At 40.2% G+C, this 19,357-nt stretch overlaps 1 protein-coding gene across 1 annotated transcript in view; it reads right to left on the reverse strand.

Annotated features, from left to right (window-relative positions):
* Positions 1-1,151: 1,151 nt before the first annotated feature.
* HUNK (hormonally up-regulated Neu-associated kinase) overlaps positions 1,152-19,357 on the reverse strand; it is an 83,861-nt gene continuing 65,655 nt past the window's right edge. Inside the window, exons 6-10 of the mRNA XM_077807266.1 lie at positions 19,094-19,229; positions 13,461-13,629; positions 11,154-11,237; positions 4,107-4,287; positions 1,152-1,819 (exon numbers count right to left, since the gene is read on the reverse strand). Of these exons, the coding sequence (XP_077663392.1) occupies positions 1,152-1,819; positions 4,107-4,287; positions 11,154-11,237; positions 13,461-13,629; positions 19,094-19,229 (1,238 nt within the window). The remainder of the gene's footprint in view (positions 1,820-4,106; positions 4,288-11,153; positions 11,238-13,460; positions 13,630-19,093; positions 19,230-19,357) is intronic.

The raw sequence follows: 19,357 nt of genomic DNA on the forward strand, positions 1-19,357 counted from the left end.
TGTATTGTTTACTTAGGAAAAGAATGCCAGTGTGTAGAGTATGTTGCCTGTTAGGAAAGTTAATCTTCACATCTCAGAATACTACTAAATTTTTGGTAACCACTGCATTATCATCCTTGCAGTCTGAAATGGCACTGGTGTGTCCTTTTAACTCTTTTAAATTTACTGCAGTCTCTCAGAGAAGCCTTCACGTATGGTCAATGCTATTTTGCTAAAACAGAGGTTAATGTAATTCTCCCGTTATGTCTTCCACAGAATTAGTACAAATACAAAAGTCAGAGGTGACTGGATTGTTTAAACGACCAAGTTGCAGTTTTGACTATTGTTTTAATCATCCACTTGCAGACCTGTCTTATGAGTTGAGCAGGAAAATGTCAATTTGACCAAACTAGTTTTAAAACAATGTTTCTTTTCCATAATACCTCCTATAAAATGAACATTTTCTTTAAGAAAAAAAAAATTCAACTATTATCTAGTTTGTAAGGTTAACAGTAAAATCTGCTTTGACAATCAAAGCCTTCACTTGCTCTGAATGTCTAGAACTCATGCTGTTATCCAAGTTCCCACTGATCTGCTTTTCCTTCTTGGTGGAGCCTGTTCTTGAATTAGAAGTGTAGCTCTTGGTCTCAACAATACAATCTCTAGTGTTTTGCTTCTACTTCAGCCACATGAACAATACCTGTGTCAGTACGATACGAGACCGACTGTAGTCTCAATCACAGTTCCTAGCTGGGACCAGCAGTCACGGCAGCAGAAAGCCAAGGGCAAGTTTATTAATGCAGGTAACACTGGTGAATCAAGCTGTTATGCTTGCTCTTCTTTTGATGCTAAAAATTTTAATGTAATACTAGATTATAGCATCTCCTTATGTAGATTTTCAGTAGATCTTTTAAGACGCATTTCACTGTAGAGTCAAGCCAAATGAATGTCACCTTTGCTAAATTTTCTTAACAGCATTAAGTTGGGCCCTCTTCTTTCAATTTCAATAACTAGAACCCATCAAAACATTACAAGTAGACCTTTGATTTGCCAGGCTGGCTGCTATAATATATTACATAGGGAGACCAACATGCCTGCAGTTTTCTCTTCTTCTATAACATTTGAAGCCCTAGAAAGCAGCACTGCAAATCCTGGCTTTCAAGAGCGTCAGATTAACACTGGCCGTTCACAGCATCTGCTGCATTAAATGAAATCTGTGCTGGGTTCATTTGCTGCAACTGAGGCATTCTTGCTTCCAGCGACTTGTCAGTGGTTGACTGCATTGTCTGATTCCTTTTCCGTAACATCTGTCCAATCCCCATCATGGGGAATCTGCCTCTGCTTTTAACACAGTTAGGGCTCCCCAAAGGATTGGAAAGATTATTTGAAGCTGGCTGAGTAGGAGACATGACTTCTTCTCTCAAAGGACTTGTCTTTTCTTCATATGTGAAAGAGACTTGAGTGCCATGAACTGGAGTTTTGGCAGGAGATGCGCTTCCAGGCTGGAAAAGTGGAGATAGTGTCCTTTCACTTGAGCTTTTATAACTAAAATTCACTGGTGAACTTAAAATTCTATACTGGTGAGAGGGGGAAATCTGATCTATTTGGTCCTCTCTATCAACAGATTCAAAAGAATGCACAATATTCAGGATCAAAGGAGCATCCTTTGTCTGACTTCTGATGCTTGTAGACTCTTGCTGAGGAGAATCTTGCCTCTTAAGGAGTCTAGGTGTCCTTGGAAGAGGTGGCTGGATTTCCAGATATTCCAGAGAACAGGAAGTGACACAGCCCGTCTTGGTTGCCATGGGTTCATGGTAAGGGCTTAAACCACTGGTAGAATCTACAGAACAAAAGGAAAAGAAATCAGAAAAGTGAATGACATTCTCTAATACTTGCTCTGGCCTAGGGCAGAGGGTGTTTGACCTCACATTCCACAGAAGTTTAGCTGGCAGGATGGATGCAGCATAAAAACCAAATGGCCTTGCAGCATATACTCAGTGCAGTATATGGAGCTGATACTCTGATTTTTATTTTGTACTTACATGGTTGTTCTGTGGGTTTGTTACCTACCAGTGATCTCAGTGGCAGGACAAGTGCATTGACTTAGTAAGAAGAGGGCTTGAAATATGCAACCACATGCTGATGATGTCTTAATCGTTTGAATTAATCATGAACTTCTGAGCAAAGTCTAGGAAGTATGATATTTCCTTTTTATTTTTTTTTAAATCTTATTAGAGCATTGCATGATTCTTAGCAGGAACGGAACACTTTACCTATCAAATGCCTAGAGATACATGTAATAATAATGAGGTTAATCCTGAAGTATTTACTCCCATTGGACGAAATGTGTCCTCAGTTTCACAGGTCTACATATAGAATAACTGCATTCCAGATTTACACAGTTATAGCTGGAAGCAGAATTTCATTTGTTGACTTCAGAGGGAATTTTGCCTGAGAAAGGACTGAATTCAAATGGAATAAGGTTTTCATGATCTGGCCCAATAATAAAACAACAGTGCAATCATGAGATCTCCTTGGTTTTCGCTGAATGTTCGCATCTACCTACACCAAACTGATTGTAACTAGAACCAATGTGAGGCAACACAAATTTTTCTTGTGTTTGTGAAAATCAATCCACAGAGACTCTTTAGCTGGATTCCCCTTGATTTAGAGGAGAGAGGACTGGCAATAAAGCACTCTCCATAAGGATCCCATGCTTTAAAGTATCCTTAGTCTGAAATAGCTCAGGTCTGCTGATCTTCAGGACACACTGCAAAGTTTATATCTATTTCTTTGGGACATTAGGAAGGGAGGAGTCTGGGCAGGGGGCTGAGATCTGTGGGTGGGTGTGAATGTTCATTACTTGTGTTGAGTTTAATCTGGAATACATTGATGGAGTTTTGTCTGATTGGTCTGCTTTCTGAAGCTGGTCAAAACTTTTTGTCAAAATATTTGTCTGGTGAGTAGAAAATTTTCATTCTTATTAAAATCTGAAAGATTTTCAGATTTTAGTTTCAGAAAAGGGAGAAAGAGAAAGAATATAAATGGAAAAAATAATTTTATTTGCAAAAAAATCTATTAAAAATTTCAACAGAATTAAAATTTGCCATTACTTTTGAAATTTTTCATGGAAAATATGTACCATTTCTGACCAGCCCAATGGATTACTGTTACCTTATGGCAGACAGTGCCACGGCCTGATAATGCCCTTTATTGGACTTTTTTTTTTTTTTGTTATGAAACCTAAATAATCAAATGAATAAAATATCAGATTACTGGAAAGCGTATGATAAACACAGGTTTAAATTTATGTGTGTCTCCACAAACATCTGGGTCTAACCTCTCCCAAACACATTATTTACTCCCTTCTCTCACTGCCACTCCCCCAAAGTCCTTGCTCCATATACACACTATCCCATTTTCCCTCTTGAATCTCTTCGCTTCAATTCCTTTGTGTTGTCACACCCTGCAGTGCTCCCTCCCACCTATTCTCTCTCCAGCTTGCCTCCCCTCCAGCATGATTAACACTTTTTCTTACCTCTCTCCCTAGTCCTACATATTTTGCTTTCTCCCTTTGTTTTTGTTTCAAAGGTTTATTGTGGTTTGGGTTTTCCCTCCCCTTCCCTGTTGGCTGGCTGTTTATCCTTCCTTCATCACCCAGTCATTCCCCTCTGTTTTCTCCAGCTGCTCTTGGTTACAGGAACTCTCCTCCTCTGGCTCAGTGGTTGCTTTCCTTGCTCCTTTCTACTCCACTCCTACTGCATTTCATGGGCAGCAAAAAGAAATCTCTTTGTCAGGTTCACTCATCTGCTGACTAAATCAGCAGGGTGCTGGGGAGGGTGCTGTTGCTTTTAAAGTGCTGGTATAAAATAAAGGTGATTTTGCATGCATTTATGTGTGTAGAGAAAGGAAGACTTTAAACAAAGCCATGGCAACTCTATCACAAGGCAAATCAGAAGAGAGACAAAACCAAGAGTTCATGATTATCCAAAATTGTCATTGTGTCTTTCAGAAATTGTGTTTAAGCATGATTTTTTTGTTCAATCCTCTCTTATTTACAACTTCCTTCTACGTGTGGTAGATAGTGCGCACACACACCCATACCCACACAAAACTCTTTCACTAACCTTTCTCGGGAACACCAGTCTTGGTGATTTTTCGCTCTTTCAGCAGTGCCTTGGGGTTCTGTATCTGTGCAATAAGGCAGGAGGACGGCTGTCTGTAAGAAGGTGAATTTTTCTCTGTTTTCTTTGGGAGTGGGCGGTGGAGAAGCTCCCCTTTCTTTTCTTGTTCTTTTTGCTTTTTGTCCTTTAAGTTATAAAACAAACAAAAATAGTTTGGTTTATTTTAGAAAGTTTATGTGCCCTAAGAACAAAACGAATTAAAAACACCGCTTATCTAGCTGAATTCAAAGATTTAATGGGAATACATCTGGCTACCCAAAATAACTAAATCTTCCATGTAACATTTTCTTCTGATCTGTTAAACATGATTTCATGGCTCTCATCTACATTGAAAACTCATGCAGTGTGAAAACTGTTTTCAGAAACTCAAACAAAAGAAAAGCTCTTTCTTCAGAGGCCACTCAATCCTCTGACATTTTAAAAAGTGAGTTATGAAGCTTTGAAGAAGTTTAAACTTCCAAGTCATTTACAGTCTGTCTGGGCCCTGACCTGAAGAATATGGACCTGATACTGCAGATTTAGGGCCTGATACTCCATAGTCTTGCACCTTGCATAGCCACATACACCTGTGAAAAATGAGTCCAACAGGATATAAAATACTGCCATTCAGATTTGGTAACATTTTAAAGCTGTTACGCAAAGGAGTCCACACAAGATGAACGAGAGTTGAGAATTAAGCCCGTAGGCTTCAATCCTGCCATGAACGCTGTGTACCTGACTAGCACTCACTGCATAATTGGGGCTTTGCCCTTTAAACATGACAGAGCCATACATCTTAAAACAAACGATTTTATATTAACTGACAGTGGGGGGTGGGAAGCACATACTGAGCTTTAGGACTCAGAAGGTAAGTAAAAACACCCTAATTTTCAAAATTTTGTTTTAAAATGTAAATGAATTAGCATTTTTTCTAACACAAGGGGCTTGATTCTGCAAGGCATGGAGAGCCTCCACTCCCTTGATTTTAGTGGAAGCTTCAGATGCTATTTTACCTTGGAAAAATCAGGCTCCAGATTTGCAATTCACATTTAGATTTAGTTGCTAGACTGCAAGAATCTTACACTTTCCTAGGAAGACTTTGCCTGGTCCAGTTTTGGACCTATCTGTTCTTTCTTTCTTTCGGGGGGAGGGGCTGAAAAAAAGTCGTGTGTTGTTTTTGAAGCAACACTCTTCACGCTGTTATAAACTCTCTATTTAGCCACCTTTTTTGTTATATTCAATTGAAAAGTCTGTAAAACTACAAGTCTTTTTTTAAAGAAATGCTTCAGAGCTCTTTCCCCCATTAAGTCTTTACGTATACATTTTGATAGATAAAATATTAACTAAAAGGAGCCCATCTTAAGATTTCATTATAAAAAAAAATCAGTGGTACCAGCTGAGCACTCATTTCATTGCCATCCCTACAGTAACAACTCAGTACTCACGTAATAGCGGAAAACCAGTTCGAATGAAGAAACAGACATTTGTTATAATAACCCCTAGAAGATTTGAAACTAACAACTATAAGACCAACACATTAGGAAAATAGGTGGGCAAAGTCCATTTTAATCATTCCCATGGCTCAGGTACTTCATTGTTGCCATCCATGGACCAAGAAAAGGAGCTCTCAGATTTTTCCCCATGCTTGCTGCCCTTTGAACTTTGGAAGGTTAAATACTCCTGAGGAAGGGCATCAGTGACTCACAGAAGAACAGCACTCTTTAGGCTTTATGACCTATTACAAGGCTGTAAAGGAGGAATTTTTAGGGCTGGCAAAGAGATCTTTCTTAGAATCTAAAGCATCTCTGAAAATCTCTACTGAGCAACAAAACCTCTTTCACACAGGCTGTGGATTACGTGCAAACAATCAGATTAACTCCTACATGGATAATGCATTGCATGTGGTTTTAGCTGCACATCTCTCATTCGGTCTATTCTGTCAATTCTTTGAAGCAGATACCTGGCCTTCTTGCATATCTGCAAAATACCATGCACACACATGGCACTATATAAATAATAGATCATAAAAATAAAGTCAATGGGAGTTGTGCAGTTAATTCCCTGCACATCATGTTGAATAGTTACATGAGGCTCTGCAGCTATGATGCCAAGCCCAGCAGAAATTGGGCTTCTTTCAGAAGCATTTTTTTAAAGGTACTTGGGATGAGAGGACCAGATGGTGAAATATCAACACAAAAAGGCCATCAAGACTCTCAACAGCTATTTGGTATTTTGAGGGAAGGATTTGCATTTTGGTTGATACAGCCTCAGCGAGAACATTTCCATACAGCAATTATTTTTAGTCTAGTGATACAACAGACAGAGCTAAACCAGAACTCTGCCCTACTCTGAAACACATTCCAAGTGACCCTGACATTATATTACATTCATGCTGCTGTAACATTTTCATGGAGCAGTAGCACAGCTGTCTTGTACAGACTCAAGTACCCATGTGAAAAGGAAACCCACATATCCTGTGTTATCAGTGAGTTACTTCATCCTGGCGACATGCTGGAAATGGTCTTTTAATTATTTTTAAAATTTATTAGGACTATTTCCTCTAAAAAGAAAAAAAACCTGAGTCCCAAGGTGCCAAATGCCATTATATTTTGAAAAGGAAAGGAAGATTTTCTTTAGCGGAGCTATAAATGTTCAGCCTTCAACATACTGTATACATCCAGCTCACACAATGAAAGAGCTGTACCAGTAAGCTATACTTGGGAATATTTGGCATTACCTCATTCTATGCTATTTCCTGTCCTGACCTCAACCCCAAAAGCTACCCTAATCCCAGCAATAGATTTAAAAGGAAGATAACTGGTGTTTATATTGTCTTTGTCTGTTGTTATGATAGGACCACAGCACTAGCTCTCTGTGCTAGAATTCCTTCAGCTCCCTCCAAACCTGAATCTGACTCCGGCAGCTACTTTACATGGGGAGCATCACACCCAATCCAGCCTCCAGGGATCCCGTACATGGGGCACTACTTTAGCACTACTGTTCCCAATCCCCCGAGTCCTCCCAACACCCCTTCTTGCTTGCCTACACACCTCTGCTAAATATAAATATGAAACAAGGCTTTAAAAGACCCTATGTGGGTAGGGAACCTGTATCTTGGAGCTCTTTGCACCCCAGTTCACAGCTGTCTTAGTGACACCACTGCAGAGCTTGCTGCTAACTTCCCCCTCCAGTGAGCCCTATGGGAAAGGGGACTTGCCATGCTAACAGCTACAGCCCTATTACAATACTTCCTCACTAGCAATATGGGGCACTACGAGCCACAACCACTATGGTCACAGTCACTTACATTTGCATTTTTTACATTGCTGCTAACGTGATGTGGAAGAATTTCAGCCAGGTGCTGCAGAACCTTAGGAGACGTCTGCATGGCATCTCCATGGCAACACAGCTACATCATTTATCTAGGGACTAGTCTCCCATGTTTCTCTTTGGAGCTGAAAGGCAGACTGAGAGGGATGCTGATACTTGCAGCAGTGGTGGAAGAACACAGTCAAATTGGGAGATCCCAAATAGCCTAACAAAGGTTAGTTTGTAAGTAAACCTTTCCTTCTTGAGAGAATAAGGGGATGGACCCTGGAAATTTCCCAAAGAATATGAAAAGACACCCAAAGGATGTCTCCATCACAAAGCATTTGTTAAGAGTCCCTATAGAAACAGGTTTAGTTATAGGCTAGTGATTATTTTTAGGTAGGTTACTTCTGAAGCATTTCTTTTTCTGTTTCAGTGTGCTAACAGTTCATCTTCTGTTTTAGAATATTATTATTTATTTGTATTGCTGCCCAAATGCCCCAGTCAGGATTGGGCCCTAGTATGCTAGGCACTGTACAAACACATAGAAAGACTACCCAAGATTTTACAAGCTAACTTCAGTTTCTATAATCTGTCGTCTTGTATGTACCAAGGCCCCGCTCCTGCAGGATTTGAAGTTTATGGGTTTACTCATGTGCTCAAAAGTAAACACGTACAGACATTTTTGCAGGCTTCGACAGTAATTTTTATGTTACAACTAAGAATGTATTTGATATGTCTTTTTCCCTCATTATAAGACAGATTTTAATATTTATAAGGTACAGTAATTTAAGAAGGGAGAGAAGAAGGTTTCCATGTCCACCTTCAAAACATGTTGCAACAATATCATCGGGTTTGTCCACAAACAAAAGCTGTACTGTTTCAACTATCCAGGTACTGTAAATGCGATACAGCCCACCTAGTGTGGACACAGCTATAGTGTTATAAAGGTGTATATAGTTATTCCTGTGTGGGAAGGTGAAGAAGCTATATCAGTATAACTGCATCCACACTACTTGCTGTACCAGTATAGCTATTCCAGTTAAAAAAAAAAAATCACACACCTAACCAAAACAGTGATACTGATATACATAAAACTTTGTCTCCAGACCAGGCTTCAGAGGGAATAAGCAGCAACCCCTTAGCCATGAGAATGTATACTGCCAAAATAGGCAATTGTGGTAGCACTATCATTAGTTCTTAATTTTTCGTATAGAAGTCATACATCAATTCTCTGGTGGCAATTGGCTTTTAGGGCTGCAGAAGCAAATGCACTTCCATTTTAAAAATAACACCAAAACAATCTGTGTGTTTCTATCGTTGCACTATTTGCCAAATAAGTTTTCTTTCACTTGTGTAGAAATACAAGTTGTATGTTCTTATATATTACTATACATACACATATACACAATACACACATGTAAACAATAAGCTAACAGCTAAATTCGCATCTCAGAAACACATAAGTGGCTCCCAGTGATTGTACTGGGAACCTATGGGTATACAGAGAAGAATTTGGCTCTAAAGAGCCCTCAGGCACATCTTGAAATATATTTGCTCAATCTATCCACAGCTGATGTTTCAAATAAAGTATGTGCTCTTTATATAAATAAAATGCAGCACGTGCTTTGCCCTGATACTTCCATCTGGCTTGCAATTCAACTTGTCTATTAAATTGGTAAATGCATTTAAAAAAAAAAAAAAAACAAAGCCAGACACAATATAAATGTGCCCATGTAATTTTGGGCTTGGAAACCATTTTTAATAATACAGTGACCACCACCATCATAACTGTGAAAAGCAGCTTTAGAAAGAGGTGATCTTTTGGGAATACTGTAATTTATCATATGGTTGTTAGACCTGCACAATGCTTGCACCACTGTAATTCCTCCCTTCGGCAAAGAAAGGAAAGGAGAAGGAAATCCTAAAATCAAAGGGCCCTGGTATCTGGAGTGGATGCCTTTAAAACCCAGGCAAAAAGGATAGAGACAGGCAACACAAAAGGCAACACCTTCTATCTAATGAATGAACAGTATCTTTGTGATCACTGAGAGGGAACCATTGAGTGTAGGCACTCCTCATCAGTCAGCGTCCTAATTTACATGACCCATGTCTTCTGTCTCCAGACAGAACAGTACTAGCAGATTGCAGAACACAATAAAACCAGAGTGGCTTTTACCAATAGTGTTTTTTTACACTCCTAGGTCCCAACACAAGGATGAAGCACAGTTCCTGAGGGCAGAGAACATTTGTACAGTGCCTAGTACAATGATGTGACTAGGAATTCTAGGCACTACAGTAATACAAACAATAAATAATCATCAAAGCCACTGGTATGCAATGATAGGCCCAGACAGGCATTTCTTACACGGAGCTCTCACTGAAGTTTGGATAGTAAGACTGGGCATATAACAGGCCAGCAGTGTTCCTGTGAAACCAGGACCGACCTGAGGGGCGGGCGATTCGGGCAGCCAACATCCAGGAGTGTCAAATCCCCATTTGTTGTCCTGTTCCTTTTGCTTGCATTTGTTTTGTGGGGAGGTGGGTGTGCAGAATGAAGTGATGAACACCACAGTTTTCTACCCTGGGCCACAAAACACCTTGGGCCAGCCCTTCCTGAAACACTTCTCCTCAATGTTAATAAACATTGATGCAAAACCAAATATGTTCTGGGCTTGGAATGACATTTTTTTGGCTTTTGCTTGACTAAAACGGCAAGTTTTCTAGTTTTTTTTAATCAAGTCTAGAAAAAATTGAAAAAAAAAAAAATCTTCACCAAAATTTTTCATCGGGAAAAATACCCATTTTTCAAACAGCTCTGCTCACAGCCTGTCAATGAACCTGGGCTGAACATTGTCTAATTTTTGAGTTACATTGCTCAAATGCAGTGAAGGCTGTGACCGTAGGCAAGTTACTTAAGTTCTTGGTTCTTTGGTTTCCTATTTGTACAATGGGGATGATAATACTCCTTCTACCTCCCAGAGAGCTCTATTCTTCCTCAGAAAGATACATGCAGCACCGATTGCCTTCAATCATGCAACACCAGTTGCCTTCAATGGGAGCTACTTGTATCTTAGAGTTGGAGACTAGCCCTCATAAATATTGTGAGGCTTAATTTATAAATTCTTGTGAAGTGCTTAGAGAGAATCAGCTAGAAGATGTTGTAGAGGAGCTACGGTGGTTTTTTTTATATCCCTAAGAAAATTTCACACAGCCCCATGCAGCCTGTATTACAGCAGAATATATCTGAGGAGAAACACAATAGCTTTAGTGATTAGCAGTTATTATGAACTCATCAGTGTTGGGAGTGTTCTCAAAGTCAAATTGTGGGGTTCAGAATACCTAGATGGACAAATGGAATTTGCTGTCTAGAACATTCACATCTCTAACTTCTATTCTTCACTGTCACTGAGATTCACATTTAGGCTTACATGTTGGGGTATTATTCTGACCTTTCTGTCCATTTGTTCTGTGCAAGCAGATCAGTCACTTTTTTAATGAAGATGCCCAAACCTCCCTGGCAATTCTTTTGAAATGAGTCATTTGGTAACTTTCTCTCTTGTAAGCAACTTTCCCTGTTTCTCTGGGCTTGGAATTATTTCTGTTTCCCCCCAGGGCCAGCAACCCATCAACTGTATTCACAATCAGTGGGAAATTCTTAAATTCAGTCCGGTATCAAAGTATCATTATAAAAGGCTCTACCTCATAGGCATCTTGGTTCACCTTGTATTTTTCTATCTGGTATAGCTGGTTCCTATAGCAAACGTTGTCATGGACATCTGACTTCTGTTGAAGAGGGGAAAAAATAATGTGAGATAATTTGAATCAACAAAACTGATAAACTACAACCTGCTGGGCCAAATTCACTGTGGCTTTCAACGGAGTTGCACCGCCTTATGGCAATGATGGATTTGACCCATTATATTTAAATATCATTCTTGCTCATCTGCAAATGGCCAGCGAGACATCATTATTAAAACATCTGAATGGTCTTTCTAATATAACTATGCTCTGAGGAGGAGTGAAGAATCCATGGCCATTCATCAGACAAGGAATCCCTCTGAGATAAAGCAGAAACTAGTAAGTTGAAAGGAAAAACCCATAAAACCCTGCCCCCTTATAAGCAGCCTTGTAGATGCTTACAGCTTCCTCACTATTTACATCTCAGACCCAGCTCGTGTCTCGCTATGCACAGATGCCACGGGAGGACAGAGTACGAGGTGCCTCAGCCCCTTGCATGCCCCATACACTTGTACAGGGGTCACCCATTATGTCGCTAGAGAGCACGAAACTACCCGTACTGGCAGTGCTAGGCTCCCTTAAGCAGGCAGGGAGGGGTAAGCTGAGGTGAGGTGGGGGCAGGATGATGGCCCCCCTCCCTCCTTAGCCAACATACAAGAGTGCACAGACTGTACTCCTTCAAAGAAAAGTGTTAGGATGGCTACTCCAGTGCATGCTTCCCCACTGTTATGGGCTCAAATCACAACTATGTGGACTACAGAATTTTGCATTGTTTTGATGTGAAAATAGGAGAAATTTGCTGGTTTCAATGGCCCTTTGCTTTGAATCCAAACCTCAAAGTCAAACATGGGAAGGGGGGCAATGCAATGGAGAGGTAGAAGTGACCCTAAGGAGAAACTGCAGAACTGGAATTAATTTACAAACTGGACACCATCAAATTAGGCCTGAATAAAGACTGGGAGTGGATGGGTCACTACAAAAACTAATTTTTCCCCCTGCTGATACCCACACCTTCTGGTCAACTGTTTGAAATGGGCCACCTTGATTACATTGAACTCATTAGCACTACAAAAGTGATTTTTCCTCCCTTCTTGTCAACTGTTGAGAATAGCCCACTTCCACCTTAACTGAATTGGCTCGTTAGCACTGACCCCCCCACTTGCTAAGGCAACTCCCATCTTTTCATATGCTGTGTATTTATACCTCTCTACTGTATTTTCCACTCCATGCATCTGATGAAGTGGGTTTTAGCCCACGAAAGCTTCTGCCCAAATAAATTTGTTAGTCTCTAAGCCAAAAGGACTCCTCATTGTTTTTGCTGATACAGTCTAACATGGCTACCACTCTGAAACCTAAGAAGACTGACACCAAAGAACAAAGAAAAGTGTTTGCAAGAACCCTTACAAAGTGAAACTGCCAAATTTCACACAACCCTAGTCATAATCTATGTGAGGGAGACCCTGGGCTGCAACTGCACTGTCAGTCTCTTAAGTCACTTATTGCTCTTCTCATCCCCAGAGTAGACATCTGTTGATGCCAATGGGAGGTTTGTGCAGAAACTGAATGCAGAATATGCAATAACAATCTTCACTGCAAGAAGCCTGCAATGCATATTGGACAGCAGGATTTTTGACCCAAGGTCATATGCAAGAGCTATTTGGTATTAATGCTTTGTGCCATGGGCCAAGAGAGTCAAAAACTAATCAACAAACTCTACATACATATTATTTTTAAGTACCACTTTTATCTTAAAGTTTTCACTTCACAACAAACACACACATTTTAATGGCTATTCAACTGTCCCACCTCTCCTGCCAAGAATCACATTACATTAACAAATGTTTCTTAATAACAGAATAATTGTATCTAAAGAGCATAAACCCGACACAACTCTAGGACAAAAATAAAGCCTTACATGGCAAGGATTTTGTTTCTGTAAGCCAAAAGCCTTCCCAGGAGCCTCTTTGTCCAATGCCTACATTTGAAAACCATGTACATACAACCTACAAGCAATTACTTCCCATGCATGGGAATTCTGATCTGAATTAATGTTATCTATTTACCAGCATTATCTCCCTTTCACAACTAATGTTATATGAACAGTGAATCTCAAGGGGCTACACTTCACTAAGTTAAAGACACTGAATCAAATGTCAGTGCGTGGGAAAATATTTGTATATTACAGCACTCTTTTTATATTTATTATATAATTATTATTATTATTATTGTTGTCGTCATCTTCAAGAATCAATATCAAGCAATACTTACTCTCAGGCCTGTCAAATAGCGCTCTAGTTTCTTATTAAGTAGAAAGTAGATGGCAAGAGTGTTGCTTGCCCTATTAGAGAGGACAGTGTTGATCACATCGCTGTTCTTGTAGCCCAGCTTTTCAGTCATATGGAGCAGCACACTTTGGCTGAGGTCTTCTAGGTGAATTCTACACAAAGAGAGACCGAACAAATTATTCTTACAACCCTCCAGATGAGACATTAGAATGCTTGTTAGCAATGAGGACACCTGCAGAGTATGCACTAGAGATCTGAAGGCCATTATATAGCTAAGTAATGTAAACATGACTAGCCTTACGTTCTTGTGAAGGTAGCTCTAGTTCAAAAAGCAGCCAAAAATTATTTTAGCGATAAAGAATACCTTCTGATACTTTAACTCAGCATACACTCTGTACTCAAGGATTTTGGATACAGTTTTCTATGTGGCTTTCAGCCCTACCACCCTACACTGTGTTCCATTCAGATCTGACAAACTAAAAAAGGTCAAGGCTAGTTATTACTTGGATGGTAGATTGCCAAGGAACAGCTACAGTATGCGCTGTGGGAAGTGACACTGATCATTAAATAGATGGCATTCTTCCCTCTGAGTCAATCGTGAACCAATGGCCCAGCATGGTGTTAAGAGGCACTGTAGTGCTGCAGATGCCACAGTCTGATTAACACATAAAACCCAAGGTCTTGACCACTGTAGTCATTAAACATCCCATGGCTCCTTTTGGAGGAGAAGAGCTAAAATCCCGCTCAGCTAGCTACGTTCTGCTTACCTATATGTTTCTGTTCTTTCCATTAGATACGGTACTTCTTCATCTGCAATCGTTAACTGTTGCTTGGGTGTTTCTCCTTGCATTAAGTAGCTAGCTAGAGTGTTTCATCCCACAGATCGGTATATTTCAACAGTAGGTGAAGTGAGCTATATGTAACATTTCTATAGCAGTTTGTTAAATCTGTAGAAGTGCTTTGAGGTAGAAGGCACTATATAAAGCTAAGTTATACATAAAATATGTGTGTGTTTGCGCACGCTCTCAATAATGGACTTATCTGAGTTGAGGAATGGAGGGCAATAGCCTTGTGCAGTTATAACAGTGCCTTTAACAGTACATTGGAAGGTCAAATTTCCCAAAGAGCTCATTTAGGCTTTTAAATGAATTGGCCAGACTTCCAGGTGTGCCCAGCACCCAGTAGCTCCCATTATTTTAAAAAATAATTGTTTTTAAAAAAAGCTATTCCTTGTTCCAATAGCTATTTTAGCCACTTATTTAGGTGCCTTACTAAGGACTGCTGGGTGCTGAGCTTTTTAAAAAAAACTGACCTCTACTTTTAATAGGTTCATCATTTCCCATCTCACCCCCTGCACTGGTATTTTTAATGTCTGTTACATTCAGCCGTTACTGCACGTGAGATGGGGTTGGCCATAGCAGGACTCTAAATAATATTCAAAATCAAGTCTGGTAAATCTTGACTAGCAAATGTTTACTTTTGTTCAATGTGCTTATTAAAATTAATTTTGTACTTAGGGACTGCTTTTAGGGTTTTTTTTTAAAGAAGTTACTAGGCAAACTGTATCTGCTGCTGCATGGTAAGTAAGTCTATCTTCGGATAGCAAAAAGAACCCAGGCAATTGTTGCTGGAAGTAGTCTGTAAAATGTAAAGTATTTTTTGTCTTCAGAGTATTTCTTTAATAAACGCAAGCTTATAAAAAGCCAGGCAGAATTATTTTATGAGAAATCTCCTGCATCTCAGTTTTACACCCTCCCCCTTCCACTCCTTCTACCAACTCCCTATCTAAGGAGCATTTAGTGATGCCCATAAAAGGGCAGAAGGGGTACCCGTGAGTACAATACATTGCTTTTTGTTAGTTCAATAAAAATAGTGGTTGGGATGAGAGTGGAGATTTCTTGGTGATTAAGCGGTGGATAAGAACTATGGTATATTTCCTGCTCACACACTCTGGCATACATCCAGAGGAACTCTTTCAAAGTTGAATTTAATTGTGTTACTCCAAATTTACACCAATTTAAATGAAAGCAAAATACGGCCCTAAATATTTACAATCAAGAGGATTTTTCTTATCACACTATTGCATAGCAACTTGTAGGTAGGTGAAGTTTGGGACCTAAGCTAGTTAAAAACAAAAAAGCACTATAGCCCAAAGATAGAAAGGCAATAATCTACATGACTTTAATCCTATGGAACTCCACTGACTTCAGCACAAAATGTGGGTCAAAATACACAGGGGTCTAATTTTCTGATTTTCCAGAGACGCGAGTGATGAGAAAAAATGATTCTGTACATACAGTAGAACCTCAGAGTTACAAACACCTCGGGAATGGAGGTTGTTCGTAACTCTGAAATGTTTGTAACGCTGAACAAAACATTATGGTTGTTCTTTCAAAAGTTTTCAACTGAGCATTGACTTAATACAGCTTTGAAACTTTCCTATGCAGAATTAAAATGCTGCTTTCCCTTTTTTTTTTTAAAGCAGTTTACGTTTAACTCAGTACTGTTCTGTATTTGCTTTTTTTTTTCTTTTTTTTTTTTTGGTCTCTGCTGCTGCCTGATTGCGCACTTCAGGTTCCAAATGAGGTGTGTGGTTGACTGGTTAGTTTGTAACTTTGAGATTTTACTGTAATATTTATTGTAAGAGTGATTTTTCTAAAAAAGGGATATCCCTTTAAACTAGACTATGTACAATACTTCCCTTCCCAGCTAGTTCCTTTGCCTTCAAGACAGAATGATTAGTGGGCACTTGAGAAATAAAGGACATTGCACTGCTCTTTTCTTTAACATTTTAGACTCTAGCTTCCTTTACAAGTCACCTAAATAATTATACATACAATCAGTTACACCTGTGAGCAAACTCAGAAAGAACACTTCCAATACAATCTGACAAAGTGCAACTCAAGTGCATGCCAGGGATTTAAAAATATATATCAATATAAAAGTGCATCTTGCACGTGCAAATGGAAAAGAGTTTGAAATCAAACGTATTTCAAGCCGCCCTTGTGTTGTGTTTAGTGGAGATAAGACTAGGAGTGAGAGTATTAAGTTACCCACACGGCTCTCAGTTACAGTTACATTTGCTTAACAGATGCCATGTTTAGTAGATTGATTAGACTCATTATGACAGTGATTTAATTAGCATAATGACTCATTCAGTTTACACTTATTTTCCCTTTTTTAACACAAAATGTTCATATGTACCATACTTTAGTACAGTCCAATGCACCAAGATTCCTCAGATCTGCTGTGTGTGTTTTCTGTTAGCTCAATTAGATTTGGTATCGGGACAAAAATGTTGAGACAATGACTCATCTCATTCTCTACCACATCCCTTGTAAACCAACCACTTCTTTATTCCTTCTTTATAGTCCATCCATTAATGTAGCCAATCACGTTTCCCTGCACCATAACTCTGTGTTCCCCTGTATGCCAGCCTAACGATTCATTGTTTCACCAGCCTAATGATTCATTGTTTCACCAAATCTCTCTTATGAACTTCCATTCCAGAATAAAAGCCCTCAGTCTCACTCAAGTTTGATCCTCCCATTTTCTGAGAACTAGAAGCTGCTATTCTCTATGTGACTCTAGGCTTGCAATCCCTGGGCATAAATAAGCCCACAGCTGGTGCTGAATTGCGTTTTACACAAAAGCTATTGCATTTTGACTAGTGGCTACATCCACAAAGGGGATTTAGACTCGTGATTGCAACACCTAATGTTTAGATGCCCTGCCACATAAAAGAATCCGTAGGTCTGAGGTAAGTACCCAGGCTTCCTGTGCAATGCATGCGAAGAGTTAGGCATCTAAGAATGGTATTCACAAAAGTCACCACGCTGAGCTGCTTAAGCAAGCCAGTAGGAAATGCTGAGAAGAAGGGTGTGGCCAAGCCGCTCAAAATCAGATAGGTGCCTAACTGTAGGCTGGTGGGATCTGCCTGTCTCCACTCAGGATTCTCCCCACGATCCCTCTCCTGGAATTAGGCACCTAAACCAAAACCAGATCTGCTCTTTTCCATAAAAATAAGGAGGAGCCCCCTATAGCCTTCACCCAGAATGTCAGAGAGCCAGATTCAAATCTTCCCCTCTGCCTGATCTGGAACGAAGGCCTGGGCTACACTTGTGCGGGGGGGGAGAGGGAAGAATCGATCTAAGTTACACAACTCCAGTTATGTGAATAACATAGCTGAAGTCGACATACTTAGATCTACTCACCACGGTGTCTTCACTGCGCTGAGTTGACAGCTCATGCTCCCCCGTTGACTCCGCCTGCGACTCTCGCTCCGGTGGAGTACCGGAGTCGACGGGAGAGCACTCGGCGGTCGATTTATAGCATCTAGACTAGACACGATAAATCAACCCCCACTGGATCGATTGCTGCCCGTTGATCCTGCAGGTAATGTAGACAAGCCCAAAGACTTGAACCAGATTCTCACTGTTCTGGGAGGCGGGGGGAAGGGGCACAGCTAACCACTTAGCTACAGAGTCATTCTCAGTCTGTGCCTGGCCCAATGAATGTTTAAGTATATTGTACAAAAACTGAACAGCTTAAGCAAGAGAGAGCCCCACCAGAGAGTGGGGAGACCTGGGTTCAAATGCCCATTCCATATCAGGCAGAGCAGGGATGTGACTCTAGACCTCCCACACCCTAGGTGAACATATAAACCACTGAGCTATAAGGCACAAGGCAAGGGGAGGGGAGGCGGGACACACACCAACCACTCCTCCTCTGATCGAATGCTTTGTGTGGGGCTCAATCCGACAGACAGCCTTTGGAAACACCTACTGCATCAGGCAGTATGGATTAGGTGAGAGCTAGACACCAAGCAACTCAGCAGTGTCAGGACATAGCTGGCACTGCACATGTCCACTGGCCGAAACTTAGGTGCCATAGGAATTTAGGAGCCAACAGTGTAAGCAGCAGGGGGTTGAGGATGTAAATTGTGGACTTAGGTGCGTAAAGTGACATTTAAGCACCTAAATCCCTTGGTGGATCAAGCCCTAAGTGTATCAAAAATAGCACTCTTTTTTTCCTGGCTGCATATGCATTTTGCCATGAGATCTGTCATCCACCCGACCCTGGTCATATGTCTCTGTGTCTGTTGAGGTGTTCAAGATTAATACTCATCTAAGCAAGTTTATCTAACTCTGATCCTCGCCATAACGGTTACCATAATAATGTTGTATTTATCACACAGAATCTGAGCTGGAGTTTTAGAAAGGCAGTAACTTCCAGTGACATAGTAATATCACTCCAACAGCAAACAAAGGGGTGCCAAGACTGATGTACAGTGGGCTTCCCCCATCAATTCTGAGAAGATCGAGGAGTCAACTAAGTATGTGGTCTTGATCCTGGGTCACCATGCAGCAGTATGGCATCTCTCTGCTAGTTTAAGGAAGTAATTTTGACTTTTGCACTAAGAACTCCCTCAAAACTGATACCATCTCCCATTTATTTCAGGCCCAGTCCTGAAATAAGCATAAGCAATCCGTACTCATGTATGTAATCCCAGTGAGTTCAATGGGACTTTGTTATGTGAGTAAGGGTATACAGGATCAAGCCTCTAATGGTTTAATGTGTTCTCACATTTGCGAAGTATTGTATTAATTACAATACCTGTTTGGATACGTGACATTATGCGGTGCTTTCCCAGGGTAATTCTCATTAAGCCAACGATTTGCTAAAGCTTGCTGGATGTTTGGTCTCTTTGCAGGATCTGGCTCTAGCAGAGATTGTAGAAAGTTTATGGCCACTGTGAAGATATTAAGAAAAGACGACAGCTATGTCATATGCTTTACAACTTAACTTAGCAACTGAGTTACTATGGTAAGTAACCTTACCAAAAATATACTATCAAGCAACGGTTTCCTTTATGATATG

Source organism: Eretmochelys imbricata, chromosome 1, assembly GCF_965152235.1.
Source record: "Eretmochelys imbricata isolate rEreImb1 chromosome 1, rEreImb1.hap1, whole genome shotgun sequence".
NCBI classification, from domain to species: domain Eukaryota; kingdom Metazoa; phylum Chordata; order Testudines; family Cheloniidae; genus Eretmochelys; species Eretmochelys imbricata.